This window comes from Pteropus vampyrus, unplaced genomic scaffold (assembly GCF_000151845.1).
Source record: "Pteropus vampyrus isolate Shadow unplaced genomic scaffold, Pvam_2.0 Scaffold25, whole genome shotgun sequence".
Taxonomy (NCBI): domain Eukaryota; kingdom Metazoa; phylum Chordata; class Mammalia; order Chiroptera; family Pteropodidae; genus Pteropus; species Pteropus vampyrus.
Genome location: NW_011888806.1, coordinates 180,611 through 196,016, shown reverse-complemented (window position 1 = coordinate 196,016; position 15,406 = coordinate 180,611). Strand labels below are relative to the sequence as shown.

The 15,406-nt window shown below is 32.2% G+C and overlaps 1 protein-coding gene across 1 annotated transcript in view; it reads right to left on the bottom strand.

The window, feature by feature from the left end:
* Positions 1 to 10,544: 10,544 nt before the first annotated feature.
* Positions 10,545 to 15,406, bottom strand: part of EIF4E (eukaryotic translation initiation factor 4E) — a 34,422-nt gene continuing 29,560 nt past the window's right edge. Inside the window, exons 5-7 of the mRNA XM_011356247.2 lie at positions 14,951 to 15,064; positions 13,626 to 13,765; positions 10,545 to 11,636 (exon numbers count right to left, since the gene is read on the bottom strand). Coding sequence (XP_011354549.1) covers positions 11,522 to 11,636; positions 13,626 to 13,765; positions 14,951 to 15,064 — 369 coding nt within the window. The 3' untranslated portion in view covers positions 10,545 to 11,521. The remainder of the gene's footprint in view (positions 11,637 to 13,625; positions 13,766 to 14,950; positions 15,065 to 15,406) is intronic.

Sequence of the window (15,406 nt, the reverse complement as noted above, 5' to 3'; positions counted from 1 at the left end):
TTTAACCTGAAGATACATGAAAATTTAACTGTAAGATTATTCATTGCAGCACTGTTTGCAATTGCATATATTGGCATGCAAATGGTCATACATAGGAGAGTGGTTGTATAAACTACAGGACAGACAATGTAAGTACTCTGTTGCTATAAATAAGAATAAGACCTCTGTGAATTGATACTGAACAATTTCTAGAACACACTGTCAAATGAAATAAAGTGCCAGAGTCATCTGTAGTATGTTATCTTTTGTATAAGACAAAATAAAAAAATATAATGTATCCATTCCTTTGTGCGAAAGAAATTAAAGATAACCCAGAAGACATATGAGTTTGGTTACCTATAGGAAGCAGGTAGGAATGGGGTAGAAAGGACAGAAGGAATTGAGGGCAGGATGTCATTTTTCTGAGTATAACTTTATAGACCATTCTGACTTTTGGAAATGTGAATGCTTTGCACATGCAAAGAAGATAGGAAAGAAAGGAAAGGGGGAGAGAGGGAAGGGAAAAGGGAGAGAGAAAAAAAATGAAAAGAAAAAGGGAAAGGAAGAAAAGGAGAGGGAAAGAGGGAAAAAGGGAAAAAGAAAAACGGGGAAGGGAAGAGAGAAACAAGTAATTATGGGGGCAGGGTCCTTAAAATGGAATACAAAAAGACACAATTGAACAAAATGTTATTTCAAATGATAATAGCTATACTGAAGGAAGGGATGGGTGGGAGGGAGAACTGAAGTTTGAACACAGTATTTGAACTAAATGCCCTAAATTTAAAGATAAAATTAACTCTAAACATTTCTTAAATTGTTAGGCTAGCAATTTTGAACTACTTTGTTTATTCTAGGATTGAACAAGTAACTATATTGGGGATATTCTGCTTTCACACTGCACACAGAAAAGAATTACACATATGGAGAGAGAGAACTGGAAAAACTCATGATGTTAGGTTAGAATTAGAGATATCAGTGTCAACTCATGGATTTAAGGCATATATATATATATAAATGATTACAGAAATCAAGATGTGTGTGGGTATATATACACGCATCAATTTCCTAGCTGTCTGCTGTGAGAACTTATAAGCAGTGACAGCCTGGCAGCAATGGGTATAACCAACTGCCCAGATCTTGGTTACTAAATTCTATTCTCCACTAAAGGAATCAGGGTTCCATGGAGAAATCACCAATTTCAGGGCTGAAGTAGGGAAAGTACAAGATGAGTCAAGAGATACCTAAGACTTAACTTTTGGACCCCAAAGTAAACTCCATCAAAAAAGGATGTGATTATGTCAAAAGGACAAGGAGCCAGCTTGAAAGGGCTCTCAATGGCCAAATTTGGGACAATTATGAGCATCAAAATGACAGTAAAGGATTATCAATTGAATAAAATAGAAACCATGAATCTGCACTGAATAAAATTATGTAAATAAGAAAAAGCTCTTTCTTACAATAGAAAGTCAACTAATATAGAAGGAAAATGGAAGTAGAAAAATCGTCACTTGGCAATCAAAACTGAAGGCCATCAGTGAGTACTGAAACTTTGCAGGTAAATCAGTAGAGAAAGAGGAAGTTCTACTACAAGATACTTATTAACTACAAAGGGAAAATTAGTATATTTATAATGGAGAAACTCAGAGATATCACCTTAATCTAGTGATCAATGTTAACATCACCAGTAATGGAACTAATTGACATGTGCTCCCTGGTACGATATCCTCAGAAAAACATTTCTGTTCTTGCCAAAAGTTCATAACCTGATTCTGATCACATGAAAACATTATTCAAACCCAAACTGAGCGTTGGTGGTATAGTGGTGAGCACAGCTGTCTTCCAAATTCAAACTGAGAAATATTCTACAAAATAACTGGCATGTACTCTTTAAACATGTTCAAAAAAGAGGACTGAAGACCTGATCCAGATTAAAGGAGACTAACAGGATGACAACTGAATGGCAAGTATAAACCAGTTTTCATTTGCTATCAAGAAAATTACTAGGACAGATTATACTATTCATGTTAATTCAGATCACTGTATTATGGTAAGAGAATGTCCTTCCTTTTAAGAAGTATACACTAAATATTTTAGGAAACACACACTGAAGTATTTAAGGCACAGGAGATGTCAGCTTATTTTGAATGATTCAGAAAAAAAAATTAGACAGAATACAGTAAATGTGGTAAAATGCTAACATCTGATGAATCTGGGTGAACGGTCTATGGAAATTCTTTGTATTATTCTTATGACTTCTGTAAATTTGAACTATATCAAAACAAAAAGTTAAAAAAAAAATTTACCTGGAGTTCATACATAGGTAACTTTAATTACTGGTCTGGAATGAAACTTAACTATTTAAGATTCTAATCTAAAGCCAAATGGACTTCAGGAAGTGGGAAGAAGCAATAGTTCCTAGATGGGAGGTTTCAAGGCAAGTAACACCAGTGGTGTCTACTGCAACAAGAAATATTAGCCATTTCTCTGTATGATAAAGCATGAAATTAACAACAAAAACTGTCATCTTTTAGCATCGAATAACTGCTTTGAATTGTGTTAAGGCAAAAACTGTTTGAAATACAAGGGGGAAATGAACGTATAGACACAATTACAACAAAAGCTTCATTGGGTGAGAAATTTTTGTTCTGCTTTGTTATTAGTTAACTAGCCTGGCATATAACATTTAATAAATGTATTTTCACAATTCTATTATATATATAAACTTACAGATTATAATCAGCATGAGGATAGAACCACATCTATTTTATTCTCCAGTCTATTAAACACTTAGCAATAACTAGCACAATATGTGCTCAATAAATATTTACTGAATGGCTAAACATGAGTCTGCTCTTTAAGTTGGTGGGAGACTGCATAATAACACCTTTAACAAAGTGGAATTCTAGTGGAATAAAAATATTAATGTACATAATCCCTCTATCTTCTTTTTTAATTTATAACTTGATACTACCCTTGGATAAGATGAATATAGGCTCTTTTGCTACACCAATGTAAGTATTCATATTACAAATGAAATGAAGTATTTTTCCCTCATGAATTGTGTGACCTTAAACAGGCAACTAGTTTTACAATGTAATTATTTTACATCCCCTCCCTCCCCCCAAAAATCAAACATATTCCACAGAGTACCTAGAACCAGCATTACTACTTTTGGCAATGTCTTAACTATTTAACTGATTAAAAGTTAATGGTGCCATATGGCAAAACAACTCACCTAGAAATATATTTTATATTTATGTTAAATTAAGAATTGATTTATGCTAAGTAAAATAAGTCAAAGACAAATACTCTATGATTTCACTTATATGGGGAATCTAAAAAATAAAACCAGCAAACAAACAAAACAAACTCATACACACAGAGAACAACAAACTGACATTTGCCAGACATGAGAGAGGTTATGGGGTTAGATGACAAGATGAAGGGATTAAGAAGTACAAATTGGCAGTTACAAAACAGTCACAGGGATGCAAAGTATAGCTTTATAAAGTACAGGAATATAGTCAACACTATTGTAATAACTATACATGGTGTCAGGTGGGTGCAAGACTTATCGGGACCATTTCATAAGTTATATAAATGTCTAACCAATTTGAACACCTGAAACTAATATAATATTGAATGTCAACTGTAATTTAAAAAATTTAAAAAGAGGTGAAAAGTTAAATTAATCAAGTAGAACAAATGATGGAGGCTTTAAAAAGAATTTTTATGGCCAATTGATATAAATTGCTTTATAATTTTAATAGGCAGGGACTGATAAATGAAGATGGAAACCATAATAAAAAAGAATTAGCTTCACATAGAAAAATCTCAGAATGCATTCCTTATGATACAGCTGAGGACACCTTGTTTTGGTATATGAATAAACTAAGTCAATTTAAAGTGTATTTCTTATGGTAGGTTGCAGTAAGAATATTTTGAAAATGCTTTTTATGCTTTAGAACACTTTCAGTAGAACCTAGGCCCTTCTGTGCAGATTTTGTGACATACCATTCAGGTATATGTCTTTATTAAGTCCAACTTTCACAAAAAGAATGGCAAGCTTATTCTAAACTCTGTTCCTAACACATATAATTGTGCGCATAATTAGTTCTTTAGATATCTGTCAAAAAGTAAAACTCACTGCTATTTGAAATTTATTAAAAAACACCAATCTAAAGGACTGGTTCTCAACAGACACAGTGCCACTGGCATTATTAGGGATGAGAAATACACAGAAAGGATCTACACACCTAAGAGCTAGTATCGAAATGATATCCATGTAAATGTTTTAAAAATCTATTTATATTAAAATTTTAAAATCTAACTGTATTATACACCAAGTAATTTTTGCAAAAATTTAATATACAATGACTTTTCCAGAAATACCACATGAAAACTGAGAAAAGATATATTTTGTCTAGAACTTTACTTATTGTTCACCATTGTGAAGTAACTTAATAGCTTCAAATTAACAGTTGTTATTCACACTGATACGAGATGTAGGTTCAATTATCAGACTACTTCATAATGTCATTACACTTAGGCTACAATAATTTTACTAAAAACGACTTCCTTCTAATTTCTCCTCTCAATATTCTATTATCATCTACTATTCTTTAGTTGGGGAATTTAATAATTTTCTTTTAAAAAGTGGGTAAGCAAGTTCAATTACCAATGAATTTCACTTCAGGATATCAAGAGTGTACAATGATCTATTTTCTTTTGCATATGGGGTGTTGTGTCTCATAAAGAACCACTGATTTAAGGATTTATGTACCCATGACCATCTCACTAAATCAGAGGCTCTTAATTTGGGAATACAAGGACACTCAGCCTATGCAATCCATGGAGTGGTTTCAGATCAACAGAGTTCTCAAATAGTGTGTACATACTAGAATAACTAACAGATTGCAAAACTAGAATTTGAACTCAGGTTGTCTGACTCCAAAGCATGTGTGTGCTTTTCTGGAGCAGGGGGCTGTTTTTTCTTTAATCTTACTGTGGAATATCTACTGGATACTGTCTTCCTATAGCATAGCTTGTCAGATAACTTAGAGCAAAACTTGTGTCCCACAAATGGCCATTGCCCAAGCATGACGTCATCATCTCTGAATGACTTGCTTCTCCCTTTTCGTTTGGTCACTAGAAGAGGCTTTATGGAATGCATTTCACACACTAACCTTACTTCTAGCTTAATCTTCTCACATTTTCTCCCCTTTCATTTTTTTACTTTTTGTAATAAAGGAACAAATAAATGCACACCACATGCTACTTTAGGTAATACAGGAATTAAATGAGTAAGATAGTCCAAGTTCTACGGAGTGAAAACAAGTTTTGCTGGATTCAGAAATCACTTTGTAATCATTTTTATAATTTAAAACACCAACTATCACTTCAATAACAAGTACATATGCTCCAGTATTTTCCAGTTTGAGAGAACTCTGGTTACCTTGCTGCTTTCCAAAGAGCAATAAAAGAAGCCTTAACTTGCAGATAACGAGCATTTCAGGACATGGGTAAAGAGTAGGAAGGTCAGTTAGGATGTCTTAGCGTAAGAACCCAGACAGTAACAGGGAAAATGAGAAACTGCAGTATCCTCAGAGATACTATCTAAGTGGAAGGTGAGAGGAAGGAATAATGATGCAAATCACACTTAGTTGACTGTACTGATGATAAAGCCATCAGGTGGAAATGAGGTTAAGGGTTTGCCAAATGTGAAAAGGAAATGGAAAGAGGATATCTGGTATTTCTCAACAACATCACTACAAAACATTTAGTTAAAAGTCAGCACTTTTTCTATAAAGGCCAGGTTGTAAGTATCTTAGGCATTGCAGGCCAGCCAGTCTCTGTCACAACTAGCCAATGCTGACACTGCAGCTGAAAAACAGCCATAGAACTATGTAAACAAATGGGTGAGGCCATACTTTAATAAATAAAACCTTATTTACAAAACAGAATGCAGGTCAAATATGGCCTATGAACTAGGCCCCTGACAGAAGTCCAATAGGCAGAAAGAAGGATGGATGTGAAGTACAAGAGGAAGGTCATGGCTGAAGACACAGATTTCAAAGTCACTGTCACAAATAAAGTGACAAGATGGAGAACCTAAGAATAGTAGAGATGGCAGATATATATTTAAAGACAGAACCCTTACAAATAGCAGCATTTTTTAAAAAAGCATTAAGAGGAGGTAAATAGTCATTTCCTGAAAGGAGAAAAAGTAAGTGAAATAGGAACTTATGATTCCCTTAAATATCATTCTGGCTCAATTACAAATTCGTTGTACTTGGAGAAGTGCAGGACACTGCAATATTTAAAGACCCAAATGTGTATGCAATACATTTACACTATGACATAACAAGACAAAGCAGAGCAAGGTCAAGTTGCGATAAACCTTATGCTACACTTATTGCGTACCCCACACCCAAACAAAATGTCAGAAATCACGCACAGACTATTCACCCAAAACTCAGTCAAAGGTTGAAGACAAAAATAAAGGTAAAAAATAATATCCTTAAAAATAAAAACAAATGACAAGATGAACTGGTTACAAGATAAAGATGTTTGGGAAATGCTATCATTTCAAAAGCTGTGAAGTTAAATTTATTACAAGGCTTAAAAACAAAACTAGGTCCAATATCATTGTATCTGATTTCAAGCTTTTCCAGTGTTTATAAACCTAAAACAGAATTACTAGCTAATTGCTTATCTTTGGGAAAAGTACAGTCTAGCAAATAAACTATTTTACTTGTATTTATAACAATGTTGGCTCATTAAAACAATTAAACCCCAAGCCAAAAAAAAAAGAGAATCAAAATTGCAAAACTTACAAAGTAGTGCTGTAGAATAACACGATCATAAAACTGATGATTCATGTATGTAAATTAAAATGGTCTGGGTGTGAAAGGGGTAGAAAATGAGTGCCACTCAGTACTTCTAAAGAAAAGCCATTTTCTTTACACACACCAAAAATCACAGTGCATACAGATAAGACTACCACTTACACTGGGGAAATGTAAAGGTAAAAATAACAAGGAAAGAAGGAAAGAAAGAAGAGAGGAACACAGTCCTCCAATAAGGTATATATTCATATAATGGATCACTAGACAGTTAACAAAAATGTTCCACATGCACTATGACATTTTAAAATGTCCAAGATTATTAAATGAGAAAACAATGCTAGCAATATTACATGTCCAAATAAAAATGTTACACAACACGCACACATACATATATCTGGTGTATGCAGAGAAAATTTAAGAAATTTGGGTGGTACCTTGAAAAAGAAGAGTAGGACGGAAGACAGGAAATTTTCACCTTCTACTCTTCTGTAGTGAAAATAAAATAAGCATATATTATGTTTGGTCAAACAAAGAAAAAAACAATCAGTATTTTGGGAAGGTGGTTAAAGCGAGGACTGCTATCTATAAAACCACACCAATGCAAACACAAATCACACTTAAAATGTTTCCTCATACTCAAAAAGTATGTTAAATGAATGGTGAATTTTTAAGAAGTGCAATCACATAACCAAAAAAGAGCCACAAAACTTCACTTGTAAAATCATAGAGTTCAGTAATATAAAGTAGAAATTAAGTCTTGCAAAAGCTATAATTTCCAGTGTTGAGGGTTTGGCCAAGTCCTCCTATATGATCTGTTTAGATACAATGTTAGAGCAGGAAGGGTCTTCAGAGCAAACCACCTCATTTTGTATTTACCCCTAGACTACTAATCTGCAGTAATACAAACCCTAGGACTTCAATTTCAATAACAAAAACTATTCGTAGAAACTTATGAAGAGAATTATTTTTGAATAATGTTTGCTTTTAAAAGTTTAGAGCAGGCGCTAGTCCATTTTGTTTTCTGCCCACACCTAGAGCAAAGAGAGGTAATCAATACATATTTTTTTTGAGGAAAGGTAGAGACAAAGTGCATTTGAAGTGCAAAACTATAAAGAATTATAAGTTCTAAAGTAAAAGGAGCAAAATTAAAATGTGAAAATTGGTTCAACTGAATTGGAAAAGACATAGTGTCATGATTGGGGTTTTTTTGCTCCTAGTTGTGCAAGAAACAGTCACAAGAATATTAAAGTCTAAAACCACTTAAGATACTAGGTAGGCTGCCTTAATTTGTAATTCATAATAAGCATACCACAAAATATTACTGCAAGATGCTACAGATTAAGACTGAAATTTTGACACCAAGTTCATTAGTTGTGAGGAAATGAGGAGTGGAGAGATGAAAAACTCAATTGCTTTAGGGATTACTGGGCAAATGAGCTGGCTTTGACAACTGAGGATAACAACCTAAGAGTAGTGTTTCTCAAATTGCACTGTCAAAACCATACTTTCGCAAAATATATATTTTTTAATTACTAGAAAAATGACCATACTTTAACATCATGGCAATATCAAATCGCTGTATAAGTTTCTAGACACACTCGACTTCCATATTAGTCCACAGAGACACTGGATAGCAATGGCCTACTTCTGATTTTTACTGTCAATCTGACCTAAAATCGAGATTTTAGTAAGAAATTTCAGTTTTCTTCCCCAATGAAATAATGAAGACAATTAATAACAATTAAGAGATTAAAAAGTAGCATAGACTTGTCATTAATGTTTTAATTTTGAAACATAAAACATTGCATTACCACATTGCCTTAGTAAATTAAAATTATTTTTTAAATGTAAACTTTGGCATTTAAGAATTTCAACTCCTATCAATCTGAAAATTTTGCCATTTATCATAGAGGGTAATAGGACAGACACCTAAAATTGTATATGAAAGTATATATTTAACCTACATGCCTATAAACTCCTATACCACTGTCTGCTGGTTCTCGAAACTTCCCCAAATGATTAGTTTAGTATACTGCTAACAGAATGAACCTAGGGGAACTCTCCATCTATTATAAGTTTCATTATCAAAGGAAGTAAAATGAAATGTTTGTATGCCTATACACTGACTACGTAAGTCTGGTGCATTTTCTATTGCCTACCAGATAAAGAGTCTACACTATTGAGAGAGTGTAATGTGATTTACAGGATTTCTGGAACCAAATTTCTAAGACTCAAATCCATACTTTGCAACTTAAAAACTGTTAATCCTTACTGCTTATTTCTTCATCTGTAAAAAGGGAGTAACAGCATCTACATCAAAAGGTTATCGTGTAGGTTAAAGTGCATGTAAAGTGCTCAGATACTGCCTGGCAGATAATAAGTACTATATAAGTACTGTAATTATTTAATTCTTACATAGTATGCCTCAAATCCTCCTGTAGAATTGGGATTAACAATTAAATTGATTAAATGTAATATCACACATCCCTACAATGAATTACTATTCATCTGTCAAAGATTATTTTAATTCTCTATTATGAAAAAATATTTACAACATCCTATAGGACAGGGAAAGAAAAAAATCATGTACAGTCTAATCTTATATTTAAAAGTCAATGAAATTATGAAAAGTTGCAAGTCACTGTAATACTTAAGTGGCGTTTGCCAAAAGTGACTCAGATGATTTATCATTCTTCCCCACCAACTGGGAAAAAGACTTAAATTAGAGTTTTAAAAATTTAGAACTGTGTACATTCAATACATTATTCTTCCTCCATTCTTGAAAGCTGATGCTTCTTAAAATGGACTGCATCTTAGAATTAAGGAAATAGAGACTTCGTTTCTAATATACTAATAACTCTAATCCTACCCACTGACAACACACCACCACCACTTTTAAGTTCTTGAAGTGCTCACAACTACACATATCAACAAGTAAGTCGCCTTAACCAATTACCCAAGCTTAAACAGCAGATATTAGCTACACTGAGATTATAAACACAAGAGTCAGTATTTCTAGAATATTGAACAAGAGGTGTTTGTGGTATTTAGAGTACTCAGATGATAGCCTGCAGTACCTTTTAAGCTGTTTTAAAGTTCTTAAATGAAATCAATACTATTAATTTCATGTTTATTTTTTATAAGATTTGTCAAGCTTTTCCATTTCTAAATGATTTCATTCATAATCACCATTTAAAGACAAATTTTCCTCTCAACTAATGATTTGCAGTCTACCTATTAATTCAGCTTATTCTTTTGTCTATGATAGCCATATTTCATTTCATGGTATCTGAAATACATAATTATATATTATAGGCAAAAATGTTTTCAAATTTGCTTTCAAATGATGCCTACAAAGATCAAATTTTCAAGTTTACATGAAACCATACTACACCAATTTATCAATAAATAAGTCTTCATACCTATTTATTCCATTCTTAGACAGCAACATTAACAAAATTCGATCATAATGCTCCCACCACCTGTACTCTTTCCCTAAGCTATCATTTGACACTTAGAAGATTATCTCAATTCAGCAACCAAATTTTACAACTACTATTCCTACCAATCAAATGGTGATGCACCAAGATCACAATTCTCCTAGGTTATTATGCTGTTCACGTGGAAGATACTACAAGAGAAGATACAAGAGACTGCCTTGCAATAAGAAATAAAAATTCCTTCTATAGACATGGAGAAATAAAAGGACAAATCTAGTTGTCTAAAAGACAATTCACTGTACACATTTTATTTACAGTTTTGTACACTGTCTTAATATGAATGGGACCGCTTTTCTACTTGAGCCATTTTTTAACCAAAGCAAAATAACCTAAGTAATACAAAGTGTTAAAATACAGCATAAAGATACAAAAACAGACATACTAATTCTAATTAGGAATGTAATTATGATGTTACATTTTTTATAATCCACAATTATGTTTAGGAAATCACACAAACATAGATCACTGATTTGAATGAAATGCATAAATTTGTAGCAAAGCTTTGTAGTTACAAAAAAACAAAAAATTGCCAAAGAATGCACAAAATTAATGTTTATTCCACCTTTGTGTCATATTCCTGGATCCTTCACCAATGTTACATGAGGAAAAAAACAAAAGCAAAACAAATGAAAAACTGAAATCAGAATCACTAATGTTATCAAGTAGGGAAACAAATAAATTAAAATCTAGCAGCCATCAGCAAGAGTACAGCAAAGATAATGCTGTAAAAAGAAACAAAGAAAATTGCTAGAAAACTGTATGCATCATACTCTTTCAAACCAGCAAAATATGCTTCCACATACAATGGAACATAAACAGAATTATTTTCCTGTAAGGTATAGATATGCAAGTTCTTTTTTAATATTGTGGATGGGTAAAATGTATTTGTAATGGTAATTCTACTAAGCTATTACAGAGTGGGCAAGGAACATATTTATGGATTCTGGGGATGATGTGTACTGTAATTCTTTGATTGGGAAAGTGGACACTCTAGCCAAAATTTAAAAAAAAAAAAAAAAATGAACACAGAAGTACAAGACAAAGGCGAATGAGACTTCTCTTATATCTTAGCAACATTTAGATGGAAATCAAATTTAAATGCAGTCCACTCTGCTTTTGAAGAGGCTTTGGTTCAGCTCCCAAATCTCGATTGCTTGACGCAGTCTCCTATGAGAATACTCAGAAGGTGTCTTCTTAAACAACAAACCTATTTTTAGTGGTGGAGCCGCTCTTAGTAGCTGTGTCTGCATGGGACTGATAACCAATCACTATCTTTGGAGGAAGTCCTAACCTTTCCTTATATACCCTCCTAGAAGAAGAAAAAGAAGAAAAGTCACCATTAATTTTTATTCACACACACACAACACACTGAATTCAGTATTATTCTTTATATTTAGAAAATATCTAGAGAGTGAGATAAGAAATTTCAAACTCTTTTCCTCTTAGCAAAATTTACTCTTCATTTTCACGACAATCTTGGTTAACGACTTAACCAATATTTGAGAGTCTATTATGTATCAAGTACTGTGATAATTAATAATAAATAATAAATCAATAATAAGCAAAGCAGGGAGTCCCTGGGCTCAATGTTTGTAGTATTTCTATTATTTACAAATAATTGCAAATACACATGGTGAAGCTATAACACATATATAATTAAAATAAAAAACAAAATCAATACCATGAAAATGTCTATTTTAATTCTGATCTAAAATGCTACAATTATCTTACATATAAATTCTAATAAATACTGTATATATGTTACTGCACATTTACACTTATACCTACTACTGACAAGATGCAGACATGAAAATTAAAAATTTTGAAGGCAATTTATGATATTTTCAGGAAATAACTCTACAACCAAACTTTCAAATAAGATGTGCATCAATTTTAGGAACAAAATATGGTAAGTGACAAAGAGGGTAGGTATAGGGGCTGTGATATTTTATAATGAGCTAATCTCATTTGTGAAATTAGAGAAATTTCTCCTTTAAGAGTCATGAAGTCAAAAGTATAATACAAGATAATGAAGCATATCTGAAATATGAAGAACCAAAATAAGGCTGTGTGGCTACAGCTAATAAGAAAAATGGATAAGATTGAAAAGGTAAAATTAGGGACAGATCACAGGGTATCGTAGGTCAAGTCAGGAATCTAGTTCTTTATTCTAAGAAAAAATAGCAAAATGTCAAACATAAGCACCACAATTAAATAAAAATGAAAGGATATACATTTTAATGGAGCTAAATTCTCCAATATGACATAAGATAGTTTTATTCCTACTCCATCTTCCAGAAGATTTCACTACATTCCTTCAATTAAGGCATCTAAAACCAATTTTATGAAAACTAAAATTATCACCATTATCAGATTTACATTATGATACAATGTATTCCCTTCAATTATACTTAATCATTAAAAATACCAGAAAGCAAAAGCACTGATCCACATGTAACTTGGATGGGTAAAAGATAAAATCTGTCCTTGAAAAACTAAAGACAAATGTTTCATAAAAATTTCAAAAACTTTTAACATTGACATAAATACAAAATTTCCTGAGGAAAGAAATTCATATTTAATTTCTTTAACTCGTTTTCAAATAAATATGAAATTCTCACAATTAATACATTTTGATGCTGACAGAAAGATCGAGAATATGAATAATCAACTGCATTCTCCTATAGAAACCTGTAGAATGAATCCTGGAAAATCCTTATACCTTTTAATTCAGAAAGGATTCATAGGAGAATTTACGATGTTTGAAAAATCACAAAGGGGCAAGCCAAACATTTTATGATCTATGAACAGTGGTTAATTTTAACACAAAATCTGAAGTCAACTTTTATTAATGTAAATGTAAAAAGAAAATTCTACTTAACATTGATGCTAAAAAATAAAAACAAAAAACAGGCAATGTTTGTAAACAATATTACCAAAAAGTTTAAAATTTACACATGTGCATTTGAAATATGGACCAAACCAAGATAGTGTCACTTAAATTTCAATAAAAACTTGATGTACAGTGTACACACGTGCATAATACATAAAATATACACACAAAAAATCACTGATTATAAGTATTAATCACTAGTACTACATTTTTAAAGTAGAAAAAGACTTATATTCTCATTTGATAAATAAAATGCTACGTGCCAAAACTGATAAAATTGTTCATGAAAATACAAGAAAAATAATGATCTACAAATCCAAGTATTTCTAAAGCTCTAAATAAAAAGTACTTCTGCTTTTAGTTATCTTAATATTTTAAAAGAAACACACAAACAGCAAAACTTACCCTATATGTGTAACAGCTTCTCTGTTTTCACATTCAGTAGTCCATATTGCTATCTTATCCCCTTTAGCTCTAACATTAACAACAGCTCCACATACATCATCACTGTAGTCATCAAAAGATTCTCCAATAAGGCACAGCAGCTTAAAAACAAAACCCAATTTCAAATTACATCCAATAGATTATAAACAGCTTACTCAACTACAAACGTCTCATATATTTGTATATATACACGAAACTGAAAAACAGTTTTTAAAAATCAAGAGTAGGCTTTCTGAATGTATACATTATAATTATGTATACGGTTCTCTCTCCTGGCTTTCGAAAACTTCGTTTGTTCCCCTGTTTCTTTTATCAAGAACATTTACAGTTGTTTTAACTTTCTCAGTAAATCGGGCAATTAATGTCAGGACACACATAAAAAATGAGTTATTTTATTAATATGCATTTGTTATGCTGCTGCTTAGATTAAATGCCTCTTGTTCTTGCTGTTTTTCATGAACACTTTCTCATTTTTTTTTTAATTGTGGTAAATATACATAAAATTTACCATTTTAACCATTGTTAAATGTATAGTTCAGTGGGTAAAGTATATTCACACAACACTGTGTAACCATTACCACCATCCATCTGTAGAACTTTTGTCATCTTGCAAAACTAAAATGATTTTTTTAATGTATTTATTGATATTTACTGGTATTTATTGATAATCTCTCCCAAAAGCAAAACTCCCTTCTTAAAAAAAAAAAATCATTCATTCAAATATTAATTGCTTAATTTATTAAGTGCTAACTATAACCCAGACACTGTGCCAAGTGCTAGAAATACAAAGAGACTACAATTCCTGCTCCTAAAAGACTGGGCTTTAGGATTTTTCACTACAGAAAATGCTTATTATCTCATATTTAATATATGTCCTATGAAGCCAAAAGTTTCAGGTTATATCGCAAAGAATAAGCTGAATGATATCAAGCTACAATTTCATTGTTTGCTTCACTGATCTAAAAAGTTTAGTATACAAAGCAATACTTTAAGAGGACTGTAAAAACTTACATTTTATAAAATGTAAGGTTCTGTAATTTTGAAGTTAATGAAATGACTAGAATGAGATTGCTGTAGAAGATGAGTCAATTTGTAATGTGGTAGGGAGTTTCGCTGTACTAGTATGTAAAATACACAGGATTCACATGATAGAACGAAATTAATTGCTGCCTCAGATTTTCTAGAGTGGGCACCCTTATCTCTTCTTTGATTAAGTGACCAACATAAAACATAATGTAAATCAAGTTTTAGTATTCCAAAACTGTTTGAAAATTTTAAAACCTTACTGTCTCTAGCCAAAAGCGATCAAGGTCACTTCGTCTCTGCTGTTTGTTCAATGTAATTAGCCATCGTCCTCCTCGTTTGTTTTTCTCATCTTCCCACATAGGTTCAATACCATCCTAACAAGGTTAGAAGACAACATTAGACAATATTGTTACTTTAACTTAAGAGATCATCACTAGAAATAGCAAGTAACATCCTGTCAATTTTGGACTTCATTCCCAGTAAGACTATTATTGATGTAGTGGGGAAAAAAGCATACAAGACTTAAAGCCAGAGGCATGGGATTGCAGAATTAGCGTCCTGACTTAATCACTTATTAGCTATCAAACCTTGCATTTCATTTAATTTGGAAATTCTTGAACATTCTGGAAAATGTAGCTTTGAGAAGCTACATACACTTCTATACATAGAAAACATGCAAAATGCTTATGCAATTTCAGCAAATTAACGAATGCCCC